Source organism: Streptopelia decaocto (assembly GCF_964273445.1).
Source record: "Streptopelia decaocto genome assembly, chromosome: Z".
Lineage (NCBI taxonomy): Eukaryota > Metazoa > Chordata > Aves > Columbiformes > Columbidae > Streptopelia > Streptopelia decaocto.
In genome coordinates, this window is record NC_138657.1 from 31331959 (window position 1) to 31346446 (window position 14488).

Sequence of the window (14488 nt, forward strand, 5' to 3'; positions counted from 1 at the left end):
CAGGCTCTCGCCACCTGCTCTTTGAGCGTTCACATTGGAGATCTGTAAACAAGTGCCTCATATCAAAGTGTTTTCAAGTGAGCAAAAAAGGCATGGAAATTTGTGCATTCTAATTATCCCCATTCATTATGCTGGCAAGGTCTGTGGGCAAAGATAGACTCCCTGAAGCCACTGGAGAAAAACACTTTCCCATCAAAGAATTGGCCACTGCTGTTCAGGCATTATAGTTAAAGAAAATCCCCAACAATACTGTGTTTAGAAACTGAATATTGGTTGTGTTTGTTTGGCTCTGAATACATGACTGAACATCTACCTGCTCTAAAAAAACAGCTTGGAGAAGGGCAGAAAAAAGATGAAGAAAGAAGAAGGCAGAGATAATAAAAACTTTTGTTCCATTACTTTAAATTAAGGTTCTCCTTTCTTAGGGTTTGTTTACAACTGGAATACAGATTGTAGTGTTTTTTTCAGACCCTTCACCTGCAACAATCCCCTTTAGTTTAAAAATAATAATACAAAAAGCTAAATTAGTTTCGCAAAGAGATCCCAGTTTAGCTGTTTTAAATAAAAGTGCCAATGCAGCATGGGAAAATACAAACAACAGAGAAAAGACACCCCAGGCCATATCTGTCATTACAGTCCTGGACCAATCAGAAAGCCATTTATATTTTAAAAGTGAAAACAGAATTTTTTTATCCTTCCATTTGAATTTTATCACTATTAACTTCCTTCCTGCCATGAAAATAATGAGACCAAAGATACTGCTTTCAATGCTGAGCTGTGGCTCACCTTTAAACAGCTCAATTACCCAGCTTCTAATGCCACTCATCGTTAAACAGTATCAACACCAAAACAGGCATATGCTCATTGAATTTCTATAACCACCAGCACCTCTCAATATCCAGCACCTTTGGAAGTGAAAAAGTAATGGTTATAGTGTTTGCACTTACCTGGCACCTTTTGCAAAAAAAAAAAAAAACCAAAGCACTATACAAACAGTAATTAAGCCTCACAACATTCCTGGGAGGTAGGTAAGTGTAATGGTACCCATTTTATGGAATGAGAAACTGAGGCAGGGGCTCTCAAGCGACTTGACCCAAGTCATGTGAACCAAGTCATTAAGAGTGTGGGAAACTGAACCACAATCCCAAACCCTGACTCCCTGTCTTCTACTTTAGTTGGGCCTTTGATGATGGCAGTCTATGGTATACGTTGGTAAACACCAACACAGTTTTCACTAGTGCCTACTAACAGGGAAAGCCAGACTCACGTCAGCATCAGTGGGTTTCTAAGCCCACCAAGTGTTACCATACAGTAAAAGAGAAACTACAGTACACCAAGAACATACAGACAAAAGCATGCACGCTTCCAGATGCACACATGGATACACACAGCAAAACAAAACCTGCACAGAGCTAAATCTATTTAAGCCTCCCAGATTAACTTGCTTTTCTTCATATCTGCTTATTTTTAAAATTATCACGCATAGCGTGTTTGAAAGTTAACAGTAACATTTCATACTACCACAGGGTTGTGATATGCAAATTTAAAATATTTTAAACAGACACGTACCTTTAAAAAAACCCTATTACATAAGCAATATTTGCATAGAATTATACAGGTAAATTATACAATATTTAAGCAGCAGCAACTTATGCTGAAATTTAGAACTAGATTAAGCTTAGTTGTGGCACAGAGATCAATGTACAAAAAGTACAAAGCGCACACAATATTGTCCCCATTCTATTGCCCAGAGGCAAACGACTCCAGATTATACTACTTTACATTGTTCATTTGTATATTACATATGTGTACATCTTTTAAATACGTAAAGAAATATTTAACAAAATAATACAATAGGTTACAGTAACAGAGAACTGTTGTCCTGATGCAGCATGTCCTTTTCTACAACTTCAAGCAGTTCTTCTCTTCAAGCAGTTCTGGAAATACAGTTTTCCATCTTTGGCCTCTTCTTTGCTTCAGTTATTACCCTTTAGAAATAAAGAAAGAAGGAAAACAAACATTCATTAAAGTTCAAAAAAACAAACAAATCGAGTTAATCCAAAACTCATTTCATGATTCTTGTGGCTACAGTTCAGAGTCAGGAAACATGGGCTCTGCTTTCACCTAAGTCATAAATTTTGCAGTAAAGAAATACTGATACCAAATAAAAAAATGTGGATGCTTTAATTTCTGAGATTCCAGCTTTAGATTCCTGCAACGATTTCAGTCAAAACCAATGAACACTTCAAGGAGAAATACTATATATCGAACTGTGCACACAGTAAAGAATCTCCTATCACCGTGCAGTTCAGCTTGAAAAAGCCAAGCACCAGTACTTCCCTACTCTGAGGATAGTACTACTTGCCATGTTTCTAGACTGCGAGGCTGAAGGCATTGATGTCTATTTGCACTTTGAGATGTTTGGAGAGACTTTTTATAAACTGGAAGGCAATTTCATTATGAGTCATCCAAAAACTTCCATCAAAACTCTGTCTGTGTGTGTGTGTGTGTGTGTGTGTGTGAAGCTGCATGTGCATGCATACATCTAAAATAGTTCTACAAGCACAATAAAAGTGTTTGCTCTGATCAAACAAGTGTCTGTTCACTGAAAAGGTCTGAAAAGCAAAGGCAGAAAACAAGGATCCACAGCTAAGTAACTGTTTTAACACTTCCTCTTTTCCTCAAAAAGAGAAAAACCTTTAGAATAGTGAGAAATGTTTTTTCAGGCACAAGCCCCCAAAAGCTATCAGAGTAAAATCTCAACTAGTTGCTCCCCTTCACTGTATTCCCTATAAATTTAACAGAAAATTTTCAAGCAAACAAACAGCTTTATTCTTCCCCAAACATCTGCTAAAATATCCCGTCTGCTCTAAAGAGCACGGTTTCCTGTAACCTTCCCTCACCAGCCTGAAGACAGACAATGATTTAGGTATCAAGTCTGACAAGAGTTCCCCTGCTAGGTCAGCTCTACCCTGCACAGATCTGCAACAGCCACTGCAGCTGCCCCTGACAAGGGAGAGATTGGCTTAAGGACTCCTTCAGTGCATGAGTTCCCTGGGTGCGTCTCTGAAAGGCCCAAAAGCGCAGTGGACACTCCACCACGCAGCAGTACACTAGGAATGGTGAGACCTTGCCACCTCTCACTCGGCCTGTCGTCCAGAGGCATTCAGTCCTCACTATGCCTTCAAGTTCTTTCACAGAGTTTTATTCAAGACAGTACAACTCAAAGTACCTGGCAATTTTACACTCCCCTAGGCAACGTCATTCTGCACGATGTCTTAGAATGTGGCTGATTCAAGGAACAGAAGACAGGACTATCAAAAATAAATGTAGTTGCACAGCTTTGAAGCTGTTACACAACATCTCTGCTTCATTTTCCTCATCTGATAAGCTGGGATTGTACCAGGTACTTACCCACTTAGCAAGGCTCTTGGAAGTAGTTAATGTCTGAACCCACCGTAACTTTTCAGCGCTGGAAAGTACTATCTTATCCAACCTGATTTCTAGTGCAAAATGCACTATATTCATAGTCAGCAGATTTAAGATGATCTGACGGAAAGGTACGTCAGACAAATTTTTTCTTTCGTATTTCTTTCAATCACAGCATTGCCTGGCACAGGCAAGGCTTGCAGCTTACAGGAGAGGACCTACCTTACTGTGAGCTGTTGCCAGGTATCCTTTCCTCACATTCAACATCTTGCAGTTCTATAACTTCTACTTTAGAATTTCTTCTTTCACATCTCACATTAAAAGGCACGTGGGGGTCCTCAAATGGCCCATGGTCAGCTTCATGGTATCCCTCGTAGGATGGAAAGCTCCCTCCCCGAGAGCTGTGGCTGTGCACAGCAGGGTGGACAGCAACAGTCACTGAAGCTGAGGCAGTCACAGTAGTGATGGGCTGGCAATATGCTGGTCCTGTGGCACCCGCGGCACCGAACGCCGGGCTTCTCACGTTGTGAGAACGTGCCCTGTGGCCCAAGCGATCCCTATTGCTGGGTCCTGAATGCCCTTCAGTAGAAATTTCAAAAGCGTCCCTGCGAGGGCGATAAGGAGGTGGCCGCACACCTTCCCTTGCTTCCCGTTTGGGTTGTCTGCCCTGACGCGACGCCTGCTGTGTGCCAGACTCTGGATTCAGCTGTGATCTGGGAGTTGACTGATACCTTGTCTCTGGCTGAACCACCTGAAAGAGAGACGTATGGTTATGCCTCTCACAAAGTGAGGCAAACAAATAATATGCTCGCTTATATTTTATGCTGAGAACAATTATAATAATGCTGTCCTGGCTCTAACTTCACAAAGGTAATGTTCTGGAGTCTGGTAATATTTGCTTTTTTCAGATAGTTGTTATCTGAAGTTATTAAAACCTGGAAAGCATGCCCTCAGAAAAACACAGGATGACAGCTGAAAACATTATTGTAAAATTCCTACACACTGGTCCCTCTTTTCAAAGGGATGGGTAACAAGCACTTGATCTTAACTCGTTCAACAAGCAGAATTACAGGCAGTTGCAAAAAGCTCTATTCCATGCAGGGTTCATAGACAGGATGTTAGTAGGGTAGTTTGTATAGTCTGTAGGAATCTGTTTTCTGATTTCTGTAAAAAGCGTGAAGCGCAGCGGCCACATCAGTCAACAAACCGTGACCAACTTCAAATGTGGCTGTGCTTGTACCTATTTCTAGGCCTCTGCTGAACAAAAACAGATCCGCATTGCAGCTCAGCATGCAGCATCAGCAGGGGTAGGAGACAGAGCTTTTTCACTTTCCTTTGAAATCGCAGTTATGCCAACCCAGTAGCAAGATGCAACAGGCCCAAGATTTGGTACAACCCTGAAGCTTCTCTTCTGGCTCTATGAATCTCTTTCCCCAAAATAAGCTGTCAGAGTGAGGCATACAAGATGGTGAACCACAAGAAGTTGTGTGGAAGAGTTCTTTTAATCTCACCCTGATCTCTGAGAACAGTCAGCAAACAGACCGAGAGCTCTCTCTTGTGGCTGATGTCAATATGATGTAATAGCAATTACACATGCCAAAGACCTCTGCTTTCATACCATCATTTTAGCCCCAACTTGATTCTAAAGGAGAGGATGAGGAAAGCCTTCACTCCCTGCTTACAAGTTTTGGCACAAAGTCACAAAGCATTACCAGCCAGAAATATGGAAAAGCTTTCCACAAAAATAAAGAGATCTGAATTTAAAAAACCCAAACACTCTTCTTGCTCTCCTGGTGGTCAATATATGAGCTACTTACAGTGGATCTCGCAAAGACAGGATTCTCAGTGGCTTCCACTATAACTTGATGAACTGGTGCCCCAGAGCCTTGGGTGGCCTCATACTGATGAAGCTCTTCACTGATGCCCGACACTGTGGTTTGAGAGCTGTACTCTGAATCAGAGGAATCTGAGCCATTATTTGTGTGCCCAGGCGGCAGTGCAAACCTCACGATGCTGGGCGGCGGCTCAGGAGATGGTGTGGGCAATCTGTTTCGTCCATTGGCTGGAGAAACCTGATAAAAACAATGCATTCAATAACTTTCAATTAGCATTAGCCTTTTAATCATTAGTGCTTGAGATTGATGCTCTTCTGCCAAATGCACCCTCCCACACCACAAGGACCTTAGCATCAGTTTTCTGATGAAGATTTATACTGAACTGAAAAAATTAAGGAAAGAAAGAGAGACAGGATCTCCATCTGTGCACATGCATGTAAACAGAATTACACAGATTCTTCTGGGTATCACTGTCTCAGGAAGTCCATGTATGTGTGTGTGCACATGTGTGCATGCACTTGCACTTAAAAATATAAAAACAGTACGTGGACTTCCATCCTCCTTCAGTGTACATTAACAGCGATTTCATAAAATCACCACAAATGTGTATGTATAGTATGGTACAGTGTCTATTTGCAACGAGAGATGAACACACACATAACAGTGACATATGTGGTAATAACATGCACAAATATATTGTTTGATTACAGGACGTGACATGTATACTGTTAGAAATATAAACATGACACACTGGTCAAAACTATTTTACTAATACTAAAAAATAAATACTTCTGAAATATTACTAGTGCTGTATATGTACCTTGTGTTTTATTCTTGTAAACACACACACATATACAAACAAGAAGCACTGCAAACTGATTGTACTAATATGTGATAAAGATAGCCCTACGTAACACAGTAATTTTGTTAACTACAGAGTAGGTAATGAATAATCATCAACCAAATACAAATTTGGTATCTGTGAATCCTTTTTCGCTGGATTTTGGCTTTATACTGTAAAGTCATCAACATCAAAGTGAAGCTTTCCACCCATCAAAAATGTTGCTTGGGCCAAGAGCACGCTGCACGGAAGGGCAACTGGCCAGGGGGGACCTCCTGGCAGACCGGTCATGGTTATCAAGGCATGGTCTGTGGACCACCACTGGTGTATGTTGGTCCACGCAGGCCTTCCTGGTGGTCTGCTCAGTTCAATATTTTGAGGAAAGCAAAAGAGGCAGTGAGGTAGGAAAGAAGAAGGAATGTGTGCAAAATGAACCGCCTTTTGTGAAATATTGGGGGAAATCCTTATTTTACAGATTAGTCTGCATATTACATTATGCTTTTAAAAGCATAAAAAACCCTACACTTGTATTGGGTTTGCTGACTGCAGCCTCTAAAACAATACTTATAAAAACACTTTAAAAATATAAGCAGAAGAATATCAACTATATGATAGCACATTTAATAAAGAAGAAAAAAGCCCCACCCAGAGCAAGAAACTTAAAAACTAAAAAAATCCAGGGGAATTTAAAACATAAACAGCTTCTAAAAAAGGGAGGTGACTGGGGCGGGGGGAGAGAGTGGGGGAGTGGGGTGGAGCAGGGTGCAGAGATAGCATTATTTCTTCTGTTCACCATTAATTTTACTGACCTCGGGGTACGGTCCAAAGAATGAAAGAAGAACAGGAAGCAGCACCAATCCATTGAGAACTCCCAGAATGGTTAAGATTGCCAGAACAGCAAAGAAATACCTGAAGTGCCATTTAAGAGGTTTGGGAGAGAGAATAGCCACAAATATTGTTATAAATAAGGGATTACAAAATACTCCTAAATACGTTAAAATAATACATATACTAAAACAGATCTAAAATATTACTAACATAGTACCAAATAAATATATCACTTTCCATATATAGATATAGGGGTTTTTACCTTGTGAATTAGAGAAGCTACATTCCACAACCCAAAGTGTTAGTTGATAAAGGGAATAAAAAAATTACATTTGTTAATTTCCCAGAATCTGGAAGCATGTAATGTTATCTATGAATGTGTTACACAAACACAAAAATATGGAATGTGCAGTGAATAGCTGAATGGATTGAAAGCACAAATACAATGAAAAGGGGCCCCCATTAGTGAAAACCCAGCAGAAGCAAACAAATGAAGTGAAGGGTGTAGAATTTAAACAATTTAGCCTAGGAGGAAAAGAAGCCCTCTTCTCCCAGCAGCTAATCCACTGTGAAATGCTTCTGCATCTTACAGCAGAATCTCTAATTAAATCTCCAGTGTATCAGGTAAGGGTTTCCCTTGCTGTTCATTAACCACAACTTTCCGCCTAGAATTCTGTGAGTTGCAGTTTTACCAAACAGCTCGAATCGCAACCTTTTTACAACACAGGAACCTGCTTTCTGCAAAGAAAATGCTGCCCATTCTATAGCAAGCTTCAGCATTGTACTGAGTAAGAGCACTCCACAATGGCAGAGCTGCATTGCAGGCTAATCTTTTGTTGAACAATTTAGCATCTCTGAATACTCTTGTTTTGCGTCAGCCAATTCAAACATAAAGGCTGAAGCACTATGGAAGAAGAGGAAAGTGCACAAGTGGTTGTCCTTTCCCACCACCGAGGGCTAAGGTCTGGGATCCTTCATGAATACCAAGGTAAACCTGTCAGTAAAAGGAAAGCCTTGCTAGTTGGTATTCGGCACAGCTGGGGCTCAGACTAAACTTAAGGCTGCATTGTAACTAACAATTTCAAGGACTCAGACTTGGTAAATTCCTAGAGGAGAAGGCAAAGGAGAAGAACGGAGGGCAAGTTTGCTCCTAATGGGTCTGCTGATTACATTGTCTAGCTGGCAACAAACTTTACTGCCTCGCTGTTTTCACATCTGATCAAATATATCAGACTCCTGTAAAACTGCAAATATCCTGCTGTTGTAAACATTCGGGAATTTCTGATCTGCATTAGCAAAAATCAGTAAGCCAATCTACTTACTAACATAAACCACCAGAACTTTATATTGGGACAGAGATCAACAACAGGCATTAAAAACATTTACATCTCATCCATCTAACGCTAGGATAAACAGGAGGATTATAGCTATGACCACTTGGTGTATACAATGTCTGTTAATTTACTTAATCTTCCACATTGTTGGACTAATCTATCGCTTTCCGGAAGTTTGGGATCTTCTTCACCCACTATAACAATGCTAAGGCTCCCATAGTTTATTTTATTTTCTTTTTAAACAAGGCAAACTAAAGTCAGATTATGCTAGCAAATGAGAAACCGATGGCCAAAAAAAAGTAAAATAACATAAGTTTAAAAGTTCGTTTTATAAACTGAGAGAACATCCAATCCAAATTTGGTGTGGAGGGCTGCTACAATCTTCCATTTGCTATGACACAAAAACATGCTTGCCAAAATCTCATCTGTTAAGTAGGAAAGTAGCACACCAAATGTACTCCTATAAATTTAGGTTATATGTATAAGTAATCTATATGTCAAAGTGTTCCAAGTCTTACAAGATCTGGTACTAAAAGAATAATTCTACCTCATTTCTTCAACAACAATAAAGTAAAAAATATTGACTTGGGAAAAAATACAAGTTCTATTTCAGGGCATGTAATATCTGTAGGTTTCATGAGGTCTAACTGCAGCTGCCTGCTTTGTTCAAATCTCTTACATACATAAACAACAAATCTTGATGAGATGTAGCAACCACTCTCTCAGTTCCTGCCTCTGACATTTTGTTGTTCTTATTGTCAAATGCACGTCAGCTAACTCTAGTTATCTATCCAGCTTATGCCTACCTAAGTAGTTAAGTCATCTTTCAGAACATTTTTATTTGGCCCAGTTCTACCTCAGTTCCATTTTATGGCTTGGATTTTTTTTTTAATGCATGTTTGCCACAAAGAACCTGTGTTACTTCTAAGATCAGCCTTTTTGCAGAGCTCCACAGGTTGTTTGGAATAGAATAGAATCTGTTTCACTGCACTTCTCAAATTCCTCTCAACTAAAAACTTACTTTCCTCTCATACTTGATGAATTCACATTCTTAATTACATTCACAAGAAAGAGTCTGCCTGTGGAGTTCTGAACAGAAGGGCCTTCAGGCTTTGCTTTACAAAATTTTAATATGAAGTTCTGTGTTCATACTTATGGTTCCCCAGCTCCCAAACAGGGATTTTTTTTTCCCTCTCCCTGTTACACATTGCTGTAAACCTCATGTAACGAATAGAAGGAGAGGGCTCAGAGAGAGTCACTTGCAGCGCAGTTGCAGCGTGTTTGTGAGTTCCTGTGTCCTTTACACAAAAATTGTTGTGCATAGAAGACATCTGGAGGACCTGAAGGCTAAAGGTCAAATGCAGCTAATACCAGACAATACTAGAGGCTTTGAATTGAACCAAACCCAGAATTAGCAAACTTTGCTAAAGAGGGCCACTTTTGTGTTCTTTCATGCTGGGTCTCAGATTTTCCTGGAACAGATTCTAACGCCAGCAATGGAAACATTACTGCACCTAGCATGTAACAAGGAGTTAATAAAACAGAGGGAAAGCAGGACCATGACGTAAACATGCTTGACACACCATGCATAGTAGTAAAATGACAGATACACTGAAGTGACTAAAAATTAAAAGCATACTTATTTTCATGTTAGAAAGAAAATCAAGACACACACAAATGCTTTACCTGACAATAAAATCAAACTCCGATCCTGCGAGCATTAACACTCCAAGCAGAGTGGACACAGCCCCATCCAGCACTGGTGCAAACATGTGTTCCAGTGCAAGGACAGCCCTATGGTTCCTGTCTCCTATGGCAGTTAAAAATGCCTGTAAAACAATGAAATGCATTTCACTAGACAGCTGCATACAACCTTCCAAATAGTCTCTCTCATAGCATACACAGTTTTCCACCAGTTTTTTACTTCAAACTGTAGTTTATGAAAGTATCTCTATAGCTGGCTAATCTTCAAGAGAAGGCCTGATTCTGCAGCCATACCACAAACCTGCTGCTGAAGTCGCACAGCCAGAGCAGGCACTGATTACAGAGTCAGACCATACAAGTGATTTTGGAAACAATGCCTGCTTGTATGAGTAGGCTTTTGTCTTCAGATTTGCTTATGTCCACCTTCAAAGAATTCATTTCATGGTTAAAGCACTTCAGGTGTCAAAATTATAGGGCTATTCCTCTCACTCTTGTGGGGCCATGGTTTCCATGACTATCATGAAAAGTTTGCTGTAATACCAGCCAGTACTGATGGAGGCTTTCACATGCACTTGTCACAGACCAGGCAATGGTAGCCTCAGTTTGGGTACACAGTGACACCCATGGTTCATTGGCACATCAGGTCCCTTTGTCCCTGTACATGGAATTGTCCATTGATACAGTACATTTCTTCTCACTGGTATGAAGCTCCAGACGATCAGATGTTACACACAGTAAGCACCCAACTGATGGAAGTTTGTTAGCATACTCAACAGGACTGGTATGGAGTAATACTAGACTGAAACACTTCTGTTTCACTCAAAATTGTTTTGCAGCTTCTACTACTTCAAAACTACCAAGCCTACACATACAGAGTTGCCTCAGGAATGATGCTGAACATGGTAGTGCCTGAGCAACAATATTAGTGAATTGTCCTCCTTGCTCCAACTCATTAGTAAACAAGCTGCACCAAGAACACTCAAATGCTGTTGTTTCATATGGATTTGTCTTCTCTGTACACCACTTAACAATTTAAGATTATAAGAACATAGCTGATATTCTTCCTGTGATTTATAAGGGCTCTCTTTGGTGAATTCTCTACTGCCTATTAAGATTTGAGTTCAAGCAGCTATCTTCCTCTTGGTCCTGGAATGTCTCTCCTCTCTAGGGTCATATTTTCACTTATCTGTCAGATCGGGGGGTAAAATCAGCCAACACATTAAAAGGTTATGTAGCAGCACAAGCAGACCAAAAATGGGTACCTATGGAGTGAAATTCCCAGCCCTCACTTCTGTAGGTAATGAAACCATGTACTATTAATCCTCTGTGTTGGATTAAAAGTCATCTACCGAAAATGAACATATCCAGGACATTTTACATTCTCATAAACATAGATGGATAAAGAATCCCCTACAAGGTAAAGGCAGCTGTCAATGAGATGACTCGCATGAATGGGAGCTATGAGACCTGATCGACAAACATATTTGCAAGTTATATAAACTTATGTATATGTGTGTAATTAAAGGATGCATAATACAAGAGCCTAGTGTCAATTCAGAATTTATTTGCAAAAATCAAAAAATGAGGTCACAATTCACAAGTGATAGCACAGAACTGAGCCACAAGTGGATTGTGAACCACTCTTAAACAAGTCCAATTAAGTTCTGTATCAACAGTTCCAGCATTGCCTTTTTTGTTTATGCAACACTGGTTTGACTGTTTATATGCAGGAAGTTCTGTGAAGGTTAGTGCTGCTGCTATCATCTGAGGTCTACTAGGCATTCCTTTATTTAAAGCCTGTGTTTGAAAAAATGAAGTTTTCCATTTGCTAGTCATTTTACCTTCAGCCACAGGTGACTTCTACTTTACATATAAAGTCCCATTTAGAGCCAAGTGCTCTGTCCTTTTTTATTGCAATTTCTTCTGTTTGGTTCTTCAATTTGAAGAAACTGTCATTTCTTTCTTCCTCATGTACACCATTATTTCCTGACACTTCCCAAACTACTGCTAATCCTAGCGAACAGGTTTAGCACCAAAAGCCTAACTATTTATTCATATTAGTAGCAGAAAAAAAGATGTCACAGCTCCAGAGATCCAGTTGCTCCTCTTTAACCTCACCCTACAACCCCTACTTTTTTTCTTAAAATTATTCTTTCCACCCTGTCCCAACTCTGTACAACATGGTCCCAGTATTCGGCCATCTCCAGTGCGCTAAGTTCCCTCATAGTTATCCTCTGTTTTTCACTGTCACCAGATCCTCTTAGCAGCCTACCAGTCTCCTTCTGAGTCTACAAGGCCTGTTGCATTCCCATCCAATCTCCCCACCACTTTACAGCCCCCTAACTTCAGTTCTTTTTGGATTGCTACAGTACTAGTATACTTGAGATTATAGTAGACTACAAGCACTTCCTCCATGAAATTGTATTAACCACTCATCCTTTCCTACTTTTTAATACAATAGAATTCAAATACATGAATATTATTAAACTATTCTGAAATATCAATAAGAATAGTCCTAGAGGAAAATTACTTATGTTGAATGTGTAAAATGTTGACAAGATGAGTGCTGACACTGTCAAATGTCAACACAGAAAAATGGCCCTTCAGCCTGTTCTTTGTCTCCAAATAAAGCAGGCTGAGTTTTGCCTACCTTGAACACCCAAACATGCTCCCTTGCAAGCACACTCATTTCTATGCATTTTTGCACATGAGGATGACAAATCTGGGAAAGCAGGTGCACTCTAGATTTAGACACTTAACGTTTAAAATGTTGAAAACCTTTATACAAAACATACTTTTCCCCTTTCTGCTCCCCCACCTCACATCAGAAAACTATTTTCCTACAGACTGCATGTTTGTGCCCATTATTAATAGCTGATGGGATCTGAAAAGAAGGTGCAGATTTTTCAAGTGGAAAATTAATCCAAATACATTCAAATTTTAGTGGTCCAGAGAGATCAAATGACAGCACATGTGATTTTGAATATCACCTTTAAAGGCTTCTCTTCCACAAGATACAGAACCTACATGCAAGAGAGAACAACAGCTACATAGCACTGAGGCAACAACAGTGAGGCTGCAGACAAAGACCAGGAGCATCTGGACTGAAGTAAGGTGCATTAAGAGCTCTGCTTTGTCTTTATATTTGCATCACTCTGACAACTAGATACCACAGGTAATGTATCCCCTCGCATCTCCTTGGAGACTGACTCAATAACTAGGAACTCCAGTCTGTCAGGACAAACTGAAACACACACAAAACTGTGATCAATTCCCTTTTGAGAATCATGCCAATGACTTAGAAGACTAAGCAAGGATTCACAGTCCTATCATCACCACCATTTTATTTTAAAATATTTTGAAAATGCTTCCGATTTTACGTACCAAAGCAACATGAACAGTGAATTCCACGCCGATGCCAACAGAAGCAATCAGGATAACCACAGGCACTGCACTCAGCTTTATTCCAATTAGACCCATCATACCAAACAGCTCCACAGTCATCAGAGCCAGCACCACCACCTAGATGATTTCAAACAGCTGTTAGCAACTTCTTATACTCCAGGCAAAAGAAGAGAAAGATATTTCAAAACAACATGGTGACTATAAAGCATACTCAAAGCCATCCTATATTCCCAAAGACAAGGCGCTTTTCCTTGTTTCATTCTGCTGAATGGCAATGACTTGCTAAAAAAATACTTTAAATGATACTCTTAAGAACCAGTTAACAGGCCAAGCATCAATTTTTTATTGGTTACAATTTATCAGTGACCTGAAAAACACTTTATTCTTCCTTATCATGGATACCGCCCAAAACATTTATTCTCTCCTTCACCTTTTTCTCAAGCAATCCTTCCAGAAAAAGTAACTACCAACTACCTGTGTTGAAATTGTTTTTGCAGAATGGCAATAAACGAGGATGACTTCTGAGTAGGTTTAAAGCCCAGAAGAAAGTGAATGCCATAATCAGCTGATGAGTCTCAGGTTACAGAGGGGCTCTGAGCTTTTAAGATACTTGGAGAGATTCACATAGACAAAGTGAACAGTTAAATCTAACAGAAAGCTTTTATTCTTCTTTCATGTACCGTGCAAAAAAAACTTGAAGAAAAGGGAGGGGAGGAAACCTGTAGAGTAAACTTTAAAAGTTGCTAAAGCCAAGCAGGAAAAAAAGATAGACATACTTATAAAGGCAATGATGGACTCTGAAAATAAACGCCTTTTCCAAGGGGAAAAAAGTATGCACTACAATAAATGATTTTATAAGCTAATGAATCAAGAGTAATAACATAAATTGCTTGATTAAGTGCTATGAAAAATATTCTAGACTAAACATTTACCTTTTAACATACCTGTCGTATAAACGTACATTACAAAAACTAGTAACTGTTTTACGCTTTTCTACTTCTGGCATTTTATAAACCATACGATAGCTTACGGAATTTAAACATAGGAAGATCATCATTCAGTTTAACTTGAATGTTTATTGAGAGGCTTATGGTGCCTTGCAGAAAGCATGG

General features: G+C 39.7%; 1 protein-coding gene across 2 annotated transcripts in view; it reads right to left on the reverse strand.

Moving 5' to 3' along the window:
* Positions 1-1309: 1309 nt before the first annotated feature.
* The window catches only part of PTCH1 (patched 1), a 66347-nt gene continuing 53168 nt past the window's right edge, over positions 1310-14488 (reverse strand). Inside the window, exons 19-24 of one of the 2 annotated variants that reach the window (XM_082074482.1) lie at positions 13356-13493; positions 9954-10096; positions 6915-7014; positions 5247-5501; positions 3652-4180; positions 1310-1988 (exon numbers count right to left, since the gene is read on the reverse strand). In XM_082074482.1, the coding sequence (XP_081930608.1) occupies positions 3653-4180; positions 5247-5501; positions 6915-7014; positions 9954-10096; positions 13356-13493 (1164 nt within the window). In that variant the 3' untranslated portion in view covers positions 1310-1988; position 3652. Of the gene's footprint in view, positions 1989-3651; positions 4181-5246; positions 5502-6914; positions 7015-9953; positions 10097-13355; positions 13494-14488 lie in introns of those variants that run through there. The other variant, XM_082074483.1, reaches the window with a different exon arrangement.